This window comes from Protopterus annectens, chromosome 1.part1 (assembly GCF_019279795.1).
Source record: "Protopterus annectens isolate FY-2018-M chromosome 1.part1, PAN1.0, whole genome shotgun sequence".
Lineage (NCBI taxonomy): Eukaryota > Metazoa > Chordata > Ceratodontiformes > Protopteridae > Protopterus > Protopterus annectens.
Window position 1 is genome coordinate 20,439,259 of NC_056726.1, and position 18,817 is coordinate 20,458,075.

General features: G+C 44.4%; 1 protein-coding gene across 1 annotated transcript in view; it reads right to left on the reverse strand.

Moving 5' to 3' along the window:
• Positions 1–18,817, reverse strand: part of ZFR (zinc finger RNA binding protein) — a 1,793,456-nt gene that overhangs the window by 814,561 nt on the left and 960,078 nt on the right. Inside the window, exon 16 of the mRNA XM_044085369.1 lies at positions 8,874–9,174. Coding sequence (XP_043941304.1) covers positions 8,874–9,174 — 301 coding nt within the window. The remainder of the gene's footprint in view (positions 1–8,873; positions 9,175–18,817) is intronic.

Here is an 18,817-nt window from a genome sequence, read left to right on the forward strand (position 1 = left end):
AAGCAGGAATTGGAGATTGCAAACTTAAAAGAAAGATTTCACCTGAGCATCTTCCAAGCAAAGTTGGACTACAGAAACTAAACTGACTAGACACAGTAAGGCTGACAAACAAAAAGTAATTAAAAACAAATGGAAATTAAAAATATCCCTCGGTAGCACAATTAATGAATGTTGTAAATGAGATAAATGAATAGAGATGGGATTTTTAGGAAAGGGAAATTGAGAATCTTCCAAAGTCAAGGCAGAACAAAGGGCAGTCTCAAATACTTATAGACTTCAGTTTTTCAGCTGTTCTCCCCAAACAATATTAAGTCATTTCCTTTTGCAGAAAATATTACACCAGCTTGTTTTAGTAGTTTGCTTTCTTACAGCAAAAGTAACTAAACAAGTTCATCCACATGTAAAGGACAGGAACTGTCTCGTTATCGCCCTCTCCTCCCTCCCTTTCTATGCCTGCAATTTTCGTTCAAACTGCCTCTTGTTTCAAGCAAGCTACTGCATGGTTTGCTACCTGACAAATGACCACTTTCCTGTAGGGTACTTCTACTAAAAAGACGCTGGATTCATTAAACCATAACAAGACCAAAGTGCAGAAAGTACAGTTGTGTACACTTACCATAAATGTAGATGTTTGAGTGTATTCACTCTGTTGCAGTCATCACACTTGGGTTATCCTGCCATGGGGTAGCCCTCAGTCGGCCCAAATACCAGAAGCTTAGTATTTCTGCGTCGGTTGCTGTTGCTCCAGGACTGACGTCAGGTCATCAGTGGTATAAAAACAGGCAGCCAACACCATTACATCAGTTTTTCTTGCCCCAAATGTCAGGAGCCCCCAATAGCGAGCTAAGTTATTGTGCAGTAACACCACCAGTAGAAAGTAAATACCAATAGCCCTGTAAGGGTGAGGAAGAGAGAGAGAGAGACAGAGAAAGAGAGACAAGGGGCCTAGAGGGTGGGAAACCAGGACTGCAACAGTGAATACACTCGGGCATCTACATTTATGGTAAGTGTACACAACTGTACTATGTTCTTTGTTTTGCAGTCATCACACTTGGGTTGATTCCCAAAGCCGAGAATCGGGTGGAGGCAGTCAAGAGGAGTCAGGGCTGGCTAGTATGCCCTGCAGGACAGTGTTTGCAAAGCCTGCCCTGGATTTTGAAAAGATAGGCAGGTGGTAAATGCTTGGTGAAGGTATGAACAGAACTCCACGTTCCAGCTTCTAGAATGTCCCTGGTAGGGGACCCCTCTGAGAAAGGCTGTAGAGGTTGAAGTTGCCCTAGTTGAATGTGTTCTGACCCACAGTGGGGGTTGTTTCCCATGGTTTTTGTAATAGAAATGGATGCAGTGTGTCCTATCCCTTTGGAGATGGTTTGTTTTAAGATGGCTTTGCCCTCTGCCCCTGGTGCAAAGCTGACTAGTAACTGGTCAGATTTCTTAAAGGGCTTCGTCCTATCCAGGTAAAATCTGAGATGTCTGTGCACATCTAAAGAGTGCAGGATCCTTTCCCCCTTATTTTGAGGGTTAGCGAAAAGGTGGGCAAATGAATTGATTGGTTGAGAGCCACACTGGACAGCACCTTAGGCACGAAAGTTGGGTTAGTTCTGAGGGAGACCCCGTCAGCATGAAAAATGATAAAAGGTTCCACAGCCATAAGTGTTTTAACTCAGACACTCTTCTAGCTGAAGTGATGGCCAGAAGCAAGGCTGTTTTCCAAGAGAGGAATTTTAACTCTGCTAAAGCTGCAGGCTCAAAGTGGGGGGAGCGTGAGCTTTTCCAACACAAAGTTAAGGTCCCAAGCAGGAGTAGGGGCTCTTCTTGGTGGCCTTAAGTTATTAGCCCCTCTCAGGAATTGTTTGTTGAGAGGGTGTGAGAAGAGAGGTGGCTCAGTGCTGTAATGTGCAGAGATGGCAGAGGCATGGATTTTAATGGAAGAGAAGGATAGGACCCTGTGGAGTAGTTCTGCTAGGTAATCCAGGATGAGAGGTAAGGAGGGCTGTACTGGGTCAGCTCCTTTAGTCTGGATCCAGAAACAATACCTTTTCCACTTGTCAGCATAGGATTTTCTAGTACTGGGTCGTCTGGCTTCACGTATGACATCCAGGACTTGTTTGCTTAGGCTGGCCACTGGAGGAGAAGTCAAGGAATAAGCAAGGCTGCTAGGTTCAGTGACTGCAACTATGGATGCAAGAACTCTCCCCTCCTGCTGAGTCAGGAGAGTTGGGATCTGGAGTAGGTGCTATGGAGGCATAGATTGAGGGGTTTGCCCACTGGAAGAATAGGGCATCCACTTTCCAGGCATTGCTGTGAGGCTCCCTGGTGCAGAATTTGCTGAGTTGGTGGTTGTAGGGGGAGGCAAATAGGTCCACCTTCGGGGGACCCCATTTTTGGGTCACAAGGTTGAAGGTGTTGTGGTTTAATTGCCACTCGTGCGGGTCTAGGAGATTTCTGCTTAAGCTGTCTGCCAGAGAGTTTTGGCTGCCTGCCAGGAATTGAGCTTGCAGATGAATAAGCATGGCTGAGGACGTGTGTTCGAAAGGGTCATGTCTAGCCTGCAGAGAGGGTAAGAGTGGGCTCCCCCCTGCTTGCTGATGTACCACATTACTGTGGTGTCAGTTTTGATTAGTAGAGCCCCCGGAGAGAGCAGGGAACTGAAAGCTGTCAGAGGGTGCTGAACAGCTAGCATTTCTTTTTGGTTGATGTGCAAATGAATTTGGTTTGGGCTCCAATGGCCCTGAATGCACCTGCCGTCCAGGTGAGCACCTCAGGCATAGTCTGATGCGTCTGTGGTTAGGGTCTGAGCGGCGTGTGGTTGGGAAAAGGGAAGTCCCTTGTTGTGGCTGCATGCTGCTGCCCACCAAAGAAAATATTTCCTTAGACAGGGTATCATAGGTATAATAGTTTCCAGGTCCTGTGAATGTTGACACCAAAGGCTTTTTAAGTACCACTGAAGTTTCCTCATATGCAGTCTGGCATATGGAATTAGTAGAATGCAGGAGGCCATGAACCCTACAGCTTGCAGGATTTTCCTTGTGGATAACTGGGTTCTGATGGCCAGTTGGGAGAAGTAGCCTGTCAGATAGGCTTGTTTTTCTGAAGTTAGAAATGCCATCTGGGATGCCGTGTCCAGGCTTGCTTCCAGGAATACAATTTTCTGACTGGGGACAAGTTTGGATTTCTTCTCGTTGATAGTGTACCCTAGTGAGGTTAGTAGGTCCTTTACAAATGTCAGGTGCTGTAACAGCTTTTCCCAACTGTCTGCCTGAATCAGACAGTCACCCAAGTAAGGGTAAAATTTGAATATTTGTCTGCAAAAAGCAATAGCTGGAGCCAGGCATTTTGTGAAAACTCTGGGAGCAGTAGATAAGCCAAAGGGAAGTGCAGAGAACTGATAATGCATAGATCCTGCCCTGAAACGTAGATATTTTCTGCAAGAATCTCTGATTGGGATATGCAGATAGGCCTCTTTGAGGTCTATAGTGGCTAACCAGGCATTTTTGGACAGCATAGGGAGAAGCTGTTGCAGTGGGAGCATTTTGAATTTTGGTACCACCAGGAAGGTGTTTAGAATAGACAGATCTAAGATGGGGGGGGGGGGGGGGCAGGTGACCTCTTTTCTGGGTACTAGAAAAAGTCTGGAATAGAACCCTTGGCTTATCTGATCTGCAGGGACAGGCTGAATTGCCCTCATACGGAGCAGGGAATGTACTTGGTTTTGTGCCTCTGCCCACTGGTTTGGAGGAAGATCTGGGAATCCCTTTGGGGTTGGCAATGTGTGGAAATAAAATTTGTACCCCAGGGACACTATGTTGAGGACCCATCGATCGTTGGTGATGGAGGCCCAGTTTTCTGCATGGGAGGCAAGTTTTCCTCCTAGGGGCATGCACAGATGGACAGAGGTGTGAGGAGGAGTCATTGGGAATTCTTTCCATAAGGGGGTGGCTTAGCACTCCCTGGTTTAGAAGTGGAGGTACTCCATTGTTTAGCTCTCTGCATACCCTGAGACTGCTGGCTGAGGGGTCTGTTAACCCCTAGGTCTTACCTGAAGTGGCCATGAGGGGGCAGGAAAGGCCCAATGTTTTGAGGGACAATGCCTACTGAATCTTGGAGGTTGAACTTGCAAAAAGTCTAACTGTCTGCATAGATTTGGCTTTTTCTTCCATTTTTTTAAAACCTCTTCTGCTTTGGTGCCAAACAGATTGTCTTTGTTCAGTGGTGCATCCAAAAATTTTGATTTGACATGATATGGCAAGGTCTGTTCCTTAAGCCAAGCATGCCTTCTAAGTACAGAACCCGTGACTGCTGTCCTGCAGGATGCTTCTAGGGCATCAAACCCAAATTGCAGGGTATGCTTACTGATTTGGCTTGCAAAATGCATAAGTACCTGTAAATCTTTATTTTCTGCACAGTCAGGGAAGGTAGATAATTTTTGTTTAATGAGTTCCATGGTATGTTGCTGGTATTTCAGCATGTGGAACTGACAATTTAATGCTCTAATGCAAGAGTTGCAGAAGTATATACTTTTTTTACCCCATCTGTCTAAGGCTCCAGAATCCCTGTCCGAGGGGGTGGGATTCTTAGTTGTAGTTGCTTTTATTTCTGTAGGCCCTTAGGAGATGACCTCTGTGTCAGCAGTAGGATTCTTGGAAAAGAAATTTGAGCGCGTCAGGGACTCAGTAATACCAGTCAGGTTTCTTGGGAGCAGGAGGTGAAGTATCAGGCGTTAGACTGGATTCCATAAAAACATCATCCACAACATTCAGGACAGGGGGTATAGCTAAGGGTGTGTGCGGAGGTAAATCTAAAAATTCTTTGAGTCTCTTTTTGGACTGAGGGTAATCTTGGCATTCCCAATGGAAGTGCACTCTCAAAGTATGTAGGGTTTCACCAAAAGAAAAATCCTTTGGAGGAAAGGCAGAAGGAATGGATTCTTCTGCATCTGAATCCTTATAACAGATAAGGGCATGTCTTCATAATCAGAAACCTCAGAGTTGTAGGACTCTTGGTTAGATAAAGGTGCTGGGGAAAAGTCTTTCTTTTCACAGGGCAAGGCTGGCTGCCCCTAATCAGCATAAGATCTTCAGCCATTTTAAGCATCTGTGATTGTGGCAAGGAAGCAGGCGCGTGAGTTTGGGTCGTCAGTCTTTTAGGCATAGCTCGTAGTCTGGGCCTTAGAAACTCAGTAGTTTTAGAAAGAACTGAAGACGCAAAAGAAATTGTTGGTTAGTGTCGAGTATCGGTAGTGCGAAGAACTTCCTCAAAAGCCGGTGCTGCATAGCGGCTCCAGACCCATCCAAGGTATAGACATCCGCAGGTTCTGTAGTCAAAGAAGAGTCTCGTGGCATACCAGACTCCGAATGGGTCTTGGTAGTGGCCTACGAATCCATCAATTCGGGCATCAGGGGCTGCGAAAGCGCCTCACTGAGTACCGGCAAACTGGCAACTAGCTTAACGGAAGCGTCGTCGGCAGTTTTGGACCGGTGCGGTCTGTCTCTGTCTTTATCCTTACATTTTTTCAGAAGATTGGTAGTCGGACAGCTTACCGAATCCATTTCGGAATATGGAGATTGAGAGCGAAAGTATTTAGCTATAATAAGGGCCCGACGACAAACAGTTCGGGCGTTGAACAAAGCACAAAACCGGCAACGAGGGATGTTGTGGTCTGGGCCTAAACAGGTGACGCAGTAAGAATGGAAATCTCGGTGTGGTATTTGCTTTCCACAGGAGAGACAATTGTTAACATTTTCTGTCATTGGTTAGAGCAAGAAAAAAGGATCCCCAACGGGGTACTTAGCTTTAGAAGACTTCAACTTCAATTTTGGAAACAAAAAACTCAGGTAGCTGCCGACTAGCACTCATGCTTACTGCATCTGCTTCGGGCTCCTCGGCAAGAAAGACTGATGTAATGGCGTCGGCTGCCTGTTTTTATACCACTGATGACCCATCAGTCCTGAAGCGACAGCAACCGACGCAGAAATATTAATCTTCTGGTATTCGGGCTGACTGAGGGCTACCCCCTGGCAGGATAACCCAAGTGTGATGACTGCAACAGTGAAACATGAAGAACATCTGGAAATTAGACCCCTACCTCATAATGCAGAACTGTTGGTGTCCCTGAGCTATAAAGATAGGAAGATAGGCATCCTTCACATCCAAAGTTACCATCAGGTCCCTGGAAGAACACAAGCAGGAATTACTCAATGTCAACATTTTGACCTTTGATACTAACACGACTGTTTAATCCTGACAAATCCAGAATGAGTCTCCAAGACCCTTCTTTTCTTGAGGTAAGAAACAATCTTCAAAAAAAAAAAAAAAAAAAAAACTGTGTCCTTGCCTCATTTAATGGTTCCAATTCTATGGATCCTTGTAGTAAGAGTTTTTCCACCTAGGCAAAATCCAGATGTATTTGTTGCTTTGGCATGGGGGATGAAATACCTCCTATTTTTTTTTGTAGCTGGAGGAAGGGTTGGGATTTTCTATGGTGCGATGCTTTGCACAGTCATAATTATTCCCTGCTTTGGTCCAGAGTCTGAGCACCCTGCTTCTAGAATTGGTTTGTCACATTTTGTAAACCTGCCCTTCTCTTTCCATGGCATTTCCTTTGGCTTGCTTGACAGTTAAGAGTCAAGATTTGCTGGGGTAGTTTCTAACATATCTAGGGAAGGGACAGAAGATCTTTACATTCTACACAGTTTCCCCATTTCCACCAGCTTTTTAACACTTCAACTGCAATGGGTCAGAAGAGGCGCTCTTATCCAAAAAGGCATTAAGTTCTGCTGAAAAAATGCTCTAGAAGAAGGAGTTGGCTCCTCAGCCAAGTACACCTTCTGACTACAGACCCTGTAGCAGCTGCTATGCTAGACAGGTCTACAACATCACAGCACACTCCATGGAGCAACTAACATCAGAGAACTGAAGCTGCACAAATCCAGCACCTCCTTATGGCTTTTATGGCTCTTACCCTGAAGCTACTCAAGTATGGTCTCATGATACTTGAGCAAATGAATCTGAAGGTTAACAGCCTTAACAGCCAGAATAGTTCAGGAATAAGTCTTCCTACAAAAATGGTCAAGAACTCTGTTCTACCTGTTATTTGTAGGGGGTTCCCAGAAGTAATGCTTCTACAGGTCCCCTACTGGAATCCAGAGATACTAATGCTGGATTCACCACAGGATTCTTACACAAGTGCTTGTAGGACTCAAGGACCCTGTGGAAGTGGATCAGGCTTCCTAAAAGCAGGAGTTGGCAGCCATGCTGCAAAGATGCGTCATGGACTGGAGGGACTGCCAGCGGCTTGGGTTCAGGGGTACTCAAAAACTGTCTACATCTGATCAGTGCCTGAGAGAAACAACTGGCCTCCAAATAGATGGGTATTCCTAAAGTAAAGGTCCTCAAATGGCAAAGTTGAGAACAGGGTCTTCAGACTCAGAATCAATAAAGGAGACAGGACAGAGGTTCTCCACATAAGCTAGTTTCTCCTCCTTTACAATCTAAGGAACCACAGCCCCTCAGAGGGAGGGGGGGGGGTGTCCATTATTCTTTTACAAAGCAGATTCCAGCAACAGGATCTTTCTCAGAAGATGGCGGCCTGGATACAACGAAATCCTGAGTCAGTATAAGAAAGTCCTGTGCAGAGACTTGGGGGTAGTGGAGTTGAAATCCAGGCACCAGGCTGTGAATGCTGGGAAAAACAGACAGTTAGGTGCTTCAGCCCAAGTCTGGAGTGGAGTTAGATTAAAAGTCCTCAGGTTGTGGATGGGCAGCCATAACCTGCATACTGTTCCCTTCAAACATTTTTTGCACAATGATGTGCAAGACGCTGCCCTCACCTTCTATATCTAGCACTCTCGTATTAGAATTTAGAGCCTGCTAAGCAATTTCGGACTCAATGGACGCTGTCAGCTACAGACGATGTTGCTGAGGACAACTGTGTGACAGCCTCCTGAGGAGTTGTGCCAGAGGACTGAGACAGACTAGCAGTCATATATCAGGACTGTAAAGATGCCTTAGTACTTTGAATAACTGCAAGCCTTTACGAGCTGAGATGAGGTACTGGCAGATGCCATGTCATACCAAGGTCAAACATGGGACTTTTGTTGTAAGAACCACTCAAGAAATTCAGCTCTACTTGTAATAGTTCAAGCATTATAACGCAGTAAAGACCAATTAGGCATGTATTCTGGAAATGGGCTGAAAAGGCAAAAAGAACAGAACTCCCTATGCGGAATTTGCTTTCCACAAGTTAAGATCACCGATTTTGTCTGACATCTAAAACAGTAACAGACAAGAAAATACTAGCAACACTGCTCCCCAAAAGGGGTATTTGTCTATTGTCTATATCTCTGGTCTTCTGGTAAACTCAAAGGACTAATGACAGCCTAAAGCAGACTATGCTCATGGGACTTGTACGGCAAGTAAGAACTGAAGATGGTGCCAGCTGACTACATTTTACACCCCCTGATGTCAGAAGGGGTCATGAGGAAGGCAAGATCTGTGGTATTTGGGCTGGCCTCAGACTCCTGCAGACAGGAAATCCTGAGTTAGAGATGCTCTTCATAGCTCACTGCTGCAGTACGAAGTTTCACTTCTACCTCCATCACCCTACCCCTCTACATATACAAATAGCAGGCAGATGACTAAGAGCAAATAAGTTCTGTATAAAGTCGCCAGCCAATATACAGGCTTCATCCACAAAATTCTCCTAACAAAATGTTGGCTTCTAAGTTAAAATGAAAACACACAAAAGTCTGGTTTATTTAACTTCAGAGATATTAAGCAATACTGATAAACAAGTAAGCATCTTCATCTGTAATTAAAATACTGACTTCAATACAACAGCAATGAAAGCAATTCCTTCTTAATTCTGTACTCACCTACAAAATTTATCTTGGGCGTTGCCATTTTCTTCACAGTATTAAGAGCAGTAATAGGAGAAACAGTTTTATTGTTGCCTACTGTAGTGATAACTACATTATTACTTGGAGTAAGTACTTTAACAGCAGAAGATGGGACTCCAGACGTTACAACTGCAGAGGTACTGTTTGTAACAAGGTTTGATGAGGACGACAAAGACTTTGAAGATGTTACTGAGTTTGATGAAGTAGCAGATTGTGCAACAACATTAGGTTCAGTTGAAGGAATAGGCTTGCCAAGTTTTGTGTGTAACTTCACCACCTGTTAATGAAAAAAAAAGTTAAATTCTACTAAGCATCCCAAACTATTTTTTCAGCAAGCTCAATACTCATGCAAATAATGTTTTCCACAAACAGGGGATCGACAAAGCACCAACAACTTTGTAAATTAACCTGTGTTTAAATTTCACAGTGTTAAAGTTCTCTTTGTGGTACCTAACCACCTCTCCCCAAAAAACTTCTATGCCTTCATGTGGACTTCAGTTCTTAACAGTGAACTCAAAGACTTTCACTGTCAGCTTTCAAGAGTAGCTCATTTTTCTTCTTCTCTTAAACAAGCACATCATCTCCATTCAGGACAGGAAGGAGGACAAGAGCTCTTGATTATTAAACTGAAGACTATATGAGGTGACAAAAGGCAGGTAATACCTTAGGATCCCCTTGCTTGCAAGTACACTCCACCTCTGCTGGGGACAGGAAAGATTACAGGTCTGAATAAAATGTCACAATACATTCAGACAGAATTCAGCTATGCCCTCCCTGTCTGCAGGACTGCAAAATGGAGGTGACATGTTCCATGTGAAATAGCCCCTCCCTCAAGTTAAGATGAGATAATTCCCCTTAACACATGGAACATCACATTTTACCTGTTAGAACACAACAGAATGTGGCAAACGTAGGATAATCTGATGTAATGCCCCAAATAAGCCCAACCTCAGGCCAGAATTTTAACAAGTGGACGAACTGACTAAAGCAAACCTTATCTCAGCTGAAAAGCTAATATAAGAAAATCACCAGTTCAGTTAAAGCAGCTAAGAGTGTTACATAAAAACAGTTCTAATCAAAATTTAAATGAATCCGATCAAATTTAAAATTCAGTCTTGAAAAACAAGGAGTATACGTTCACAGATGACTGTGGCAAGGTATACTAAAGCAGGTACAGAAAACAAAAATCCCAAACCACATCATTGGATAGTACAGGTGAGACTAGTGGAACTAAATAAATTTTGTGCCCCCCCCCCCCGAAAGACCAACAACAAAAACAAAAACATATATTGGTATTAATGTATGGGATTAAAGTGTTGGCCCAGAACACTGGGTTCAAAGAGCTAAAAAAAGGTAAGTGGAGGCAGGGGACAATTATGCACAGGAGCTCCCAATAATTGCAAAAAACAAGTTCAGGGTTGAAGAAAGGACATTAACACTGCTGCCAGTACAACTAACCTATATGTTGTTACACTTGAGAAAAGTCATCACAAAAGACAATCTCCACTGATGTTAGTACTGATGCGTCTGACCCCAAAAGCAAACTCAATATACAACAGCTTAACTCTAAAAGTGGCCCCAACACCAAACAACAAAATAGTTCTGGTACTGAATGGCCAAATTCAGAACTGGCTCTGGTATCAATCAGCCTGACTCCAAAGAAGCCCTCGGAAAAACAAATTGCCTCAGTGCCAACTTACCCAGCATTGAAGCTACAACTAAGATGACTCAAGCCATAAGGAAGTCAAAAGGCTAGATTCAGAACTTGGAGCCCAAGACCTACAAATACAGCTGAAAAGGAAAATCATTAAGTAAAACTTCAGTTTATCAAAAAATTCATTGTAGTGCCCAAAAACACTAAGACACTACCCACAACTGACACTAAGACCAGAACTGTGCTGGTAAGAGGATCAAACCAGAATATAAGCTCAAGTTAACCTCTAACAAAACACAAGATTGTCCATCACACCTTTCAACTGTCATGACTCAGTAACAGTGCTATGATTTTGGTCTTCAAACTTACCTCAGCTCCGCTAAGATTCACTGATGTTCCTTAAAGTCAGACCTGTGTATGACTACACATCTTATTTACTACACACAGTCTAATGTATAAAGAAAGAATAGTTGAGTAAAATCTCACCATAACCATAGATGTTGTTCTCTTCACTGCTGCAGTATTCGTAACTTAAGGAATCTCCCACATGAAGGCGACTCGATGTCAGCCAGTACACAAGTCTTATAGAACTGTAGGGTACATGGGATGTCACACGTAGGCTGCAGTCAGACACTGGCCATAAAAGCGAAGTACACATGTACCATCCTCAGAAATGAATGGCTCAGGAGGAAAGCCAGGCTAAGGATACAAAAGGTCAGTACATCCAAGAAAAAAAGAAGTTATGTACTCACCATAACGTTCCATGTTTGTTGTCCATCTCGCCGTTCATTCTTACAATGATGGGTTTGGAGTCAATCCTCAGCTCCGACTCGGCCGAATACACAGCTGAAAAACTCAAACTTGGCTCGTGGCAAGTAGGTATCCCATAATGCAGTGGTGTAAAGTACAGTTGTGTACACTTACCATAAATGTAGATGTTCAAGTGTATTCACTGCTGCAGTCATCACATTTGGGTTATCTGCTTGCAGTAGCCCTCAGTCAGCCTGATTAACCAAGTCTTGGATCCTGCGTCAGTTGCTGTCTCATCTTCCATGATGTCAGGTAGTCAGGGGTATAAAGCATGCAGCCGATACCATTACATCAGTTTTTCTTGCCTCGGATGTCAGGTGCCCCCCTAATGGGAAGCAATTAAATCTATAAATATATAAGGTTATACCTCCAACAAAAAAGCAAATACACCAAAAACCTTTTGAGCACAGTAAAGGAGAGTAGAGGCATAGCCAAAAAAGTAAGGGGGCTGGAGAGAGGGTAACCAGGACGGCAACAGTGAATACACTCGAACATCTACATTTATGGTAAGTGCACACAACTGTACTATGTACTTTGTGTTTCACTGTTGCAGTCATCACATTTGGGTAGATTTCTAAAGCTAAGGATAGGAGGAGGAGTTTAGATAGCATTAGGACCAGCTACAAGGCCCTGCAAGACTGCAGTGGCAAAGCCAGCTCTGGATTTAGAGAAAATTGGCAGATGGTAATGCATGGTGAAAGTATGTACAAAACTCCAGGTAGCAGCTTCTAGGATGTCCCTGGTAGGGATGCCTCTGAGAAAGGCTGTAGAGGTAGATGCAGCCATGGTTGAGTGGGGTATGATCCCCTGTGGGATAGGTTTTCCATGATGCTTGTAGCAGAAATTAATGCAATGGCCTATCCATTTGGAAATGGTTTGCTTTGAAATAACTTTCCCCTCTGCCCCTGCAGCAAATGCCACCAGCAGTTGTTCAGATTTCCTTTGAGGTTTAGTCCTGTCAAAGTAGAATCTAAGTTGTCTGTGCACATCCAAGGAGTGCAGTATTCATTCCCCTTTGTTCTGTGGATTAGGAAAGAAGGTTGGCAAATGAATGGACTGATTAAGGGCCACACTGGATACCACCTTGGGCATGAAGGAGGGATTGGTCCTGAGGGACACCCTGTCTGCATGAAAGATGATGAAATGCTCCACTACCATAAGGGCCTGTAATTCAGATACCCTCCTTGCTGAAGTGACTTCTACAAGGAAAGCTGTTTTCCAATAAAGGAATTTTAAGTCTGCAGTAGCAGTTGGCTCGAAAGGAGGAAGAGTGAGCTTCTCCAATACAAAGTTAAGGTCCCACACTGGAGTTGGAGCTCTCCTGGGTGGCCGTAAACTTTTGGCCCCTCTAAGGAACTGCTTGGGCAGAAGATGCAAGAAGAGGGGAGGTTGTGTGTTATAATGAGCTGAAATGGCTGAGGTGTGAATTTTGATGGAGGACAAAGACAGGCACTTGTGAAGCATCTCAGTTAAGTATTGTAAAATCTAAGGTAGATTGGGCACTGCTGTGCTCATCCCTTGAGATTGGTTCCAGGCACATAATCTTTTCCATTTTTCAGCATAAGATTTTCTAGTACTAGGCCTCCTTGCCTCTAAAATGATATCCATCACTGGTTTACAGAGGGATGGTAAAGAAGAGATCAGGTAGTTAGCCAGGCTGCTAGGTTCAGTGTTTGAAGCGGAGGGTGCAGAATCTGGTTTTCCTGCTGAGACAATAGGGTAGGAGTCTGACGCAAGTGCCATGGGGCCAACAGTGACACACTGTGCAAGAGGGGGTACACCAGTGTTGGCCTGGCCAGTCTGGTGCAATCAAAACAGTCTTTGGTTTGTCCTGTTTGATCTTTAGTAGTACCTTGGAGAGCAGAGGCAGAGGAGGAAAGGGATAAACTGATAGGTTTATCCAGCTGAAGGACACAGCATCCATTTTCCAAGCTTGTTTGTGGGGAGTCCTTGTGCAAAATTTGTCCAAATTATAGTTCAGGGGGGAGGCAAACAGGTCTATATCTGGGCTCCCCCATTTGCTTGTCAACATGTTGAAAATCCTTGGTTCCAGTTTCCATTCGTGTGGGTTTCTGCTTAGTTCGTCTGCCAGTGTATTTAGTTTTCCTGGCAGGAATTGAGCTTGCAGATTCACTTGGTAGCTCAAGGCTGTGTTCCACAATGCCATGGCTAGTCTGCAGAGGGGGGTAAGAATGTGCACCCCCCTGCTTGTTTATGTACCACATAACAGTGGTGTTGTCCGTCCTTACCAATAATTGTCCTGGAAGAATGCGGTCCTTGAAGGCTGTCAGAGCATTCTGTACCGCTAACATTTCTTTTTGATTGATATGCAGGTGCATTTGACTTGGGTTCCATTTGCCCTGAATGCACTTCCCTGCCAGGTGAGCCCCCCCCCCACCATGCATAGTCTGATGCGTCTGTTCTTAGGGTTTGGGCAGCAGGGGGTAGTGTGAATGGTAATCTCTTGTTTTGGAGGCAGGCCTCTGCCCACCAAAGGAACTCTAGGCATAGGCAAGGTATGATAGGAATCATTGCTTCTAGAACCTGAGAATGTTAACACCATAGGCTTTTTAGATACCACTGTAGTTTCCTCTTATGCAGTCTTGCATAAGGAATTAGAAGAACGCAGGAGGCCATGAACCCCAAGGCTTGTAGTATTTGCCTTGCAGATAGCAGGGCATTTGTGGCCACTTGTTTGAAGTAGGTTGTCAAATGTATTTGTTTCTCTGGTGTGAGGAAAGCCATCTAGGAAGTTGTATTCAAGCTTGCTCCCAGGAATGTAATTTGTTGACAGGGTACCAGGTGTGATTTCTTTTCGTTTATGGTGTACCCCAGACAGGTTAGCACCCTTTGTACAAAGGCTAGATGATTCAAAAGTATGTCCTGGCTTTCTGCCTGAATTAGACAATCGTCCAGGTATGGGTACATTTGAATATTTCTTTGCCTGCAAAATGCAATGACTGGAGCTAGGCACTTTGTGAATATCCTGGATGCAGTAGATAAGCCAAAGGGCAGTGCAGAGAACAGCAGCCTGTTTTGAAGCGTAGGTATCTTCTGCAAGATTCCCTGATTGGGATGTGCAGGTATGCTTCCTTTAAATCTAGCGTTGACAACCAGGCGTCTTTGCCTAGCATAGGGAGCAAGTGGTGAAGAGTCAGCATCTTGAATTTTGGAATCACCAAAAAGGTGTTTAGAGTAGACAGGTCCAGGATAAGATGCCATGAAATGCCTTTTCTGGGTACCAGGAAAAGTCTTGAGTAGAAACCTTGTCTCTTTTCCTCTTCTGGTACCAAGTGAATAGCCCCCATGCTTAAGAGAGAAAATACTTGCTTTTGGGCCTCTGCCCACTGATTTGGGGGTAGATCTGGCCACCCGCTTGGTGTTGGTAATGTGTGGAAGTGAAATCTGTATCCCTGGGACACTATATTTAAAACCCATTTGTCCTGGGTAATGAGTTCCCAGTTCTTTGCATGAAGAGCAATCTTTTGCCCCAAAGGGGCAGTCAGTTGAGAAGTGCTTGGAAGTTTTAAAAATAAGTCATTCAGACAGTTACCCATAGGGGGGAGTTTTATTACTCCCAGATTTGGAAGTGGGGGCCCCCCACTGCTTAGTCCTGTGCACACCCTGGGACTGAAGCCTGGGAGCTCTGCTGGATCTAGGTTTGGACTGAGAAGGTCTGGATGAGGCAAGAAAGGACCAATTCTTGGAAGGCCAATGCCTACTAAACCTTGGGGGTTGTACTTGTAAAAAAATCTTTAAAAGTTTGGTAGATTTAGCTTTTTCCTCTATCTTTTTAAGAACGTCTTCTGCCTTGTTGCCAAACAGGCGGTCCTGATTTAAGGAAGCATCCAGTAATTTCCCTTTAACATGATCTGGCAAGGATTGATCCTTAAGCCAAGCATGCCTTCTAAGTACAGACCCAGTTACAGCAGCCCTGCAAGATCCCTCTAGTGAATCAAAACAACACTGCAAAGTATGTTTTCAAACTTGTTCAGCTGAATGCAGTAAATCCTTATTTTCAGCACAATCAGGAATCAACATAATTTTCTGTTTAAGCAATCCAATAATATGCTGCTGATACTTAAACATATGAAACTGGCAGTTTCAGGCCCTAACGGCCAAAGTTGCAGAAGTGTATAACTTCTTACCCCATCTATCCAGCGCCCTGGAGTCTCTATCAGAGGGGATAGGATTTTTGACGGTAGTAGCTTTAATGCCCTTGGGTCCCTGTGAAATGGTGTCAGGATCCGCAGTAGGATTTTTAAAAAGGAACTTGCGAGAGTCAGGAACCCTGTAATATCTATCAGGTTATCTGGGAGCAGAAGGTAAAGAGTCAGGGGCCAAGGTAGATTCCGAAAAGGCATTATCAACAATGTCTAGTACAGGAGGTATGGCTAAAGGCCTGTATTGGGGCAGGAGTAAGAAATCCCTAAGCCTTTTTTTAGAATCAGAGAAATCCTGACTTTCCCAACGAAAACGCTCCCTGAGAGGATGCAAAGTTTCACCAAAAGAGAAATCCTCTGGGGGGGAAGCAGAGGGAATAGAGTCCTCAGCATCAGAATCCTCATAGGTAGATGAGGGGTAAATCCTGGTCATCAGAGGAAAAGTACAGTTGTGTACACTTACCACTTACCATAAATGTAGATGTTAGAGTGTATTCACTGTTGCAGTCATTACATTTGGATAATCTGCTGGCAGGTTGCCCTCAGTCGGCCTGATTAACCAAGTCTTGGGTCCTGCGTCGGATGCTGTCCCTTCTTCGATAACGTCAGGTCGTCAGGGGTATAAAACATGCAGCCGATGCCATTTATGGTAAGTGTACACAACTGTACAATGTTCGTGTTTCACTGTTGCAGTCATAACATTTGGGTAGATTCCCAAAGCTAAGGTTGGGAGGATGGATTTATACAGCATTAGGACCAGCTATAAGGCCCTGCAAAACAGCAGTGTCAAAGCCAGCTCCGGATTTAGAGAAAATTGTTAAGTGATAATGCTTGGTGAAAGTATGAACAGGTAGCAGCTTCTAGAATATCCCTGGTAGAAACACCTCTGAGAAAGGCTGCTGAAGTAGCTGCAGCCCTGGTGGAATGAGATCTGATCCGCTGGGGGATAGGTTTTCCATGGTGCTTATAACAGAAATGAAAACAATGGCTTATCCATTTAGAAATGGTCTGCTTTGAAATAGCCTTCCCCTCTGCCCCTGCAGCAAATGCTACCAGCAGTTGTTCAGATTTTCCTTGGGATTTAGTCCTGTCTAAGTAGGATCTAAGTTGTCTATGTACATCCAATGACCGCAGAATCCCCTCTCCCTTGTTCTGTGGATTGGGAAAGAAAGTTGGCAAATGAATGGACTGATTTAGAGCCGCAGTGGATAACACCTTGGCCATGAATGATGGATTCGTCCAGAGTGACACCCTGTCCGCAAGAAAGATGATGAAAGGCTCCACTGCCATAAGGGCCTGTAATTCAGACATCCTTCTAGCTGAAGTGATTTCTAAAAGGAAGGCTGTTTTCCAGGAACTACATTTTAAGTCTGCAGTAGCAGCTGGCTCGAATGGAGGTAGAGTGTGTTTCTCCAACACAAAGTTAAGGTCCCAGGCAGAGGTTGGAGCTCTCCTGGGTGGTCTCAAGTTTTCTGGCCCCTCTGAGATACTGATTTAGAAGAGGATGAGAGAAGGGCGGGGGGGCTGTGTTGTAATGAGTTGAAATGGCTGAGGCATGGATTTTTATGGAAGAAAAGACAGGCCCTTGTGAAGCATCTCAGTTAAGTATTGCAAAATCTGAGGTAAATTGGGCACTGCTGTGCTCATCCCTTGAGACTGATTCCAGGCACAGAATCTTTTCCATTTGTCAGCATAAGATTTTCGAGTACTAGGTGGTCTCGCCTCCAAAATGACATCCATCACAGGTTTGCTGAGGGATGCTAAGGGTGAATTTAAGTGATTAGCCAAGACGAAAGATTCAATGTTTGGAGCGGAGGGTGCAGAATTTGGTTCTCCTGCTGAGACAGTAAGGAAGGTGTCTGAGGCAGGTGCCACGGAGAAATGTGTGACACACTGCGCAGGAGTGGGTACCAGTGTTGGCAAGGCCAGTCTGGAGCAATCAAAATCATTTTTGGTTTGTCCTGACTGACTGACTTAGAACTTTGGAGAGCAAAGGCAGAGGGGGAAAGGCATAGACTGATAGGTTTTTCTAGCTGAAGGACAGAGCGTCCACACTTTCCAGGCTTTTTTGTGATGAGTTCTTGTGCACAATTTGTTCCAACTGGTAGTTCTGGGGTGAGGCAAAAAGAGCTATGTTAGGGCTCCCCCATTTGCATGTCAACATGTTGAAAATCCGTGGTTCCAGTTTCCATTCGTGAGGGTCCATGAGATTTCTGCTTAGTTTGTCTGCCACAGCATTCTGCTTTCCTGGCAGGAATTGAGCTTATAGTTGTACTTGGTAAGTCAATGCTGTGTTCCACAAAGCCATGGCTAGTCTGCAGAGGGGGTAGGAATGTGTCCCCCCCCCCCCACTTGTTTATGTACCACATGACTGTGGTGTTGTCAGTCTTTATCAGCAGCTGTCCTGGATGAAGTAGGCCCTTGAAGGCTGTCAGGGCATTTTGTACAGCTAGCGTCTCTTTTTGATTGATGTGTAGATGCCTTTGGCTTGGGGGCCATGTGCCCTGAATACATTTTCCTGCCATGTGGGCCAACCAGGCATAATCTGATGAATCTATTCTTAGTGTTTGCCTGGCTGTGGGTAAAATGAATGGCTGTCCCTTGTGGTGGCAGGCCTGTACCCACCATCGAAACTCCTTTTGCAGGCAAGGAATGAGGGAAATTATTGATTCCAGGCTGTGGCAATGTTGAATACAAACACTTTTTAGGTACCACTGTAGTTACCTCATATGCAGTCTTGCATATGGAATTAGCAGAATGCAGGAGGCCATGTAGCCCAGAGACTGCAGAATTTTTCTTGCAGGTAACTGCGTCTCTGTTGCCATGTTTTCGAAGTAAGAAGTCAGATGCCTTTGTTTGTCTGGCGTGAGATAAGCCATCTGGGCAGTTGTATTTAAGTTTGCACCCAGGAATATTATTTCTTGAGAGGGTACTAGTTTTGATTTCTTTTCGTTTACTGTGTACCATAGGCAAATTAATAATCTTTTTACAAACGCCAGATGCTTTAGTAGAATGTCTTTGGCCTCTGCTTGAATAAAGCAGTTGTCCAAGTAGGGATATATTTGAATTCCTTTTTGTCTGCAAAATGCAATTACTGGTGCCAGGCATTTTGTGAAGACCCTGGGCACAGTAGATAAGCCAAAGGGCAGTGCAGAGTATTGGTAGTACTTTGAGCCAGCTATGAATATGAGGTATCTTCTGCAAGACTGTCTGACTGGGACTTGCAGGTATGCCTCTTTATGAGGTCCAAAGTTACAAGCCAAACCTTTTTGCCTAGCATGGGCAGAGCTGCT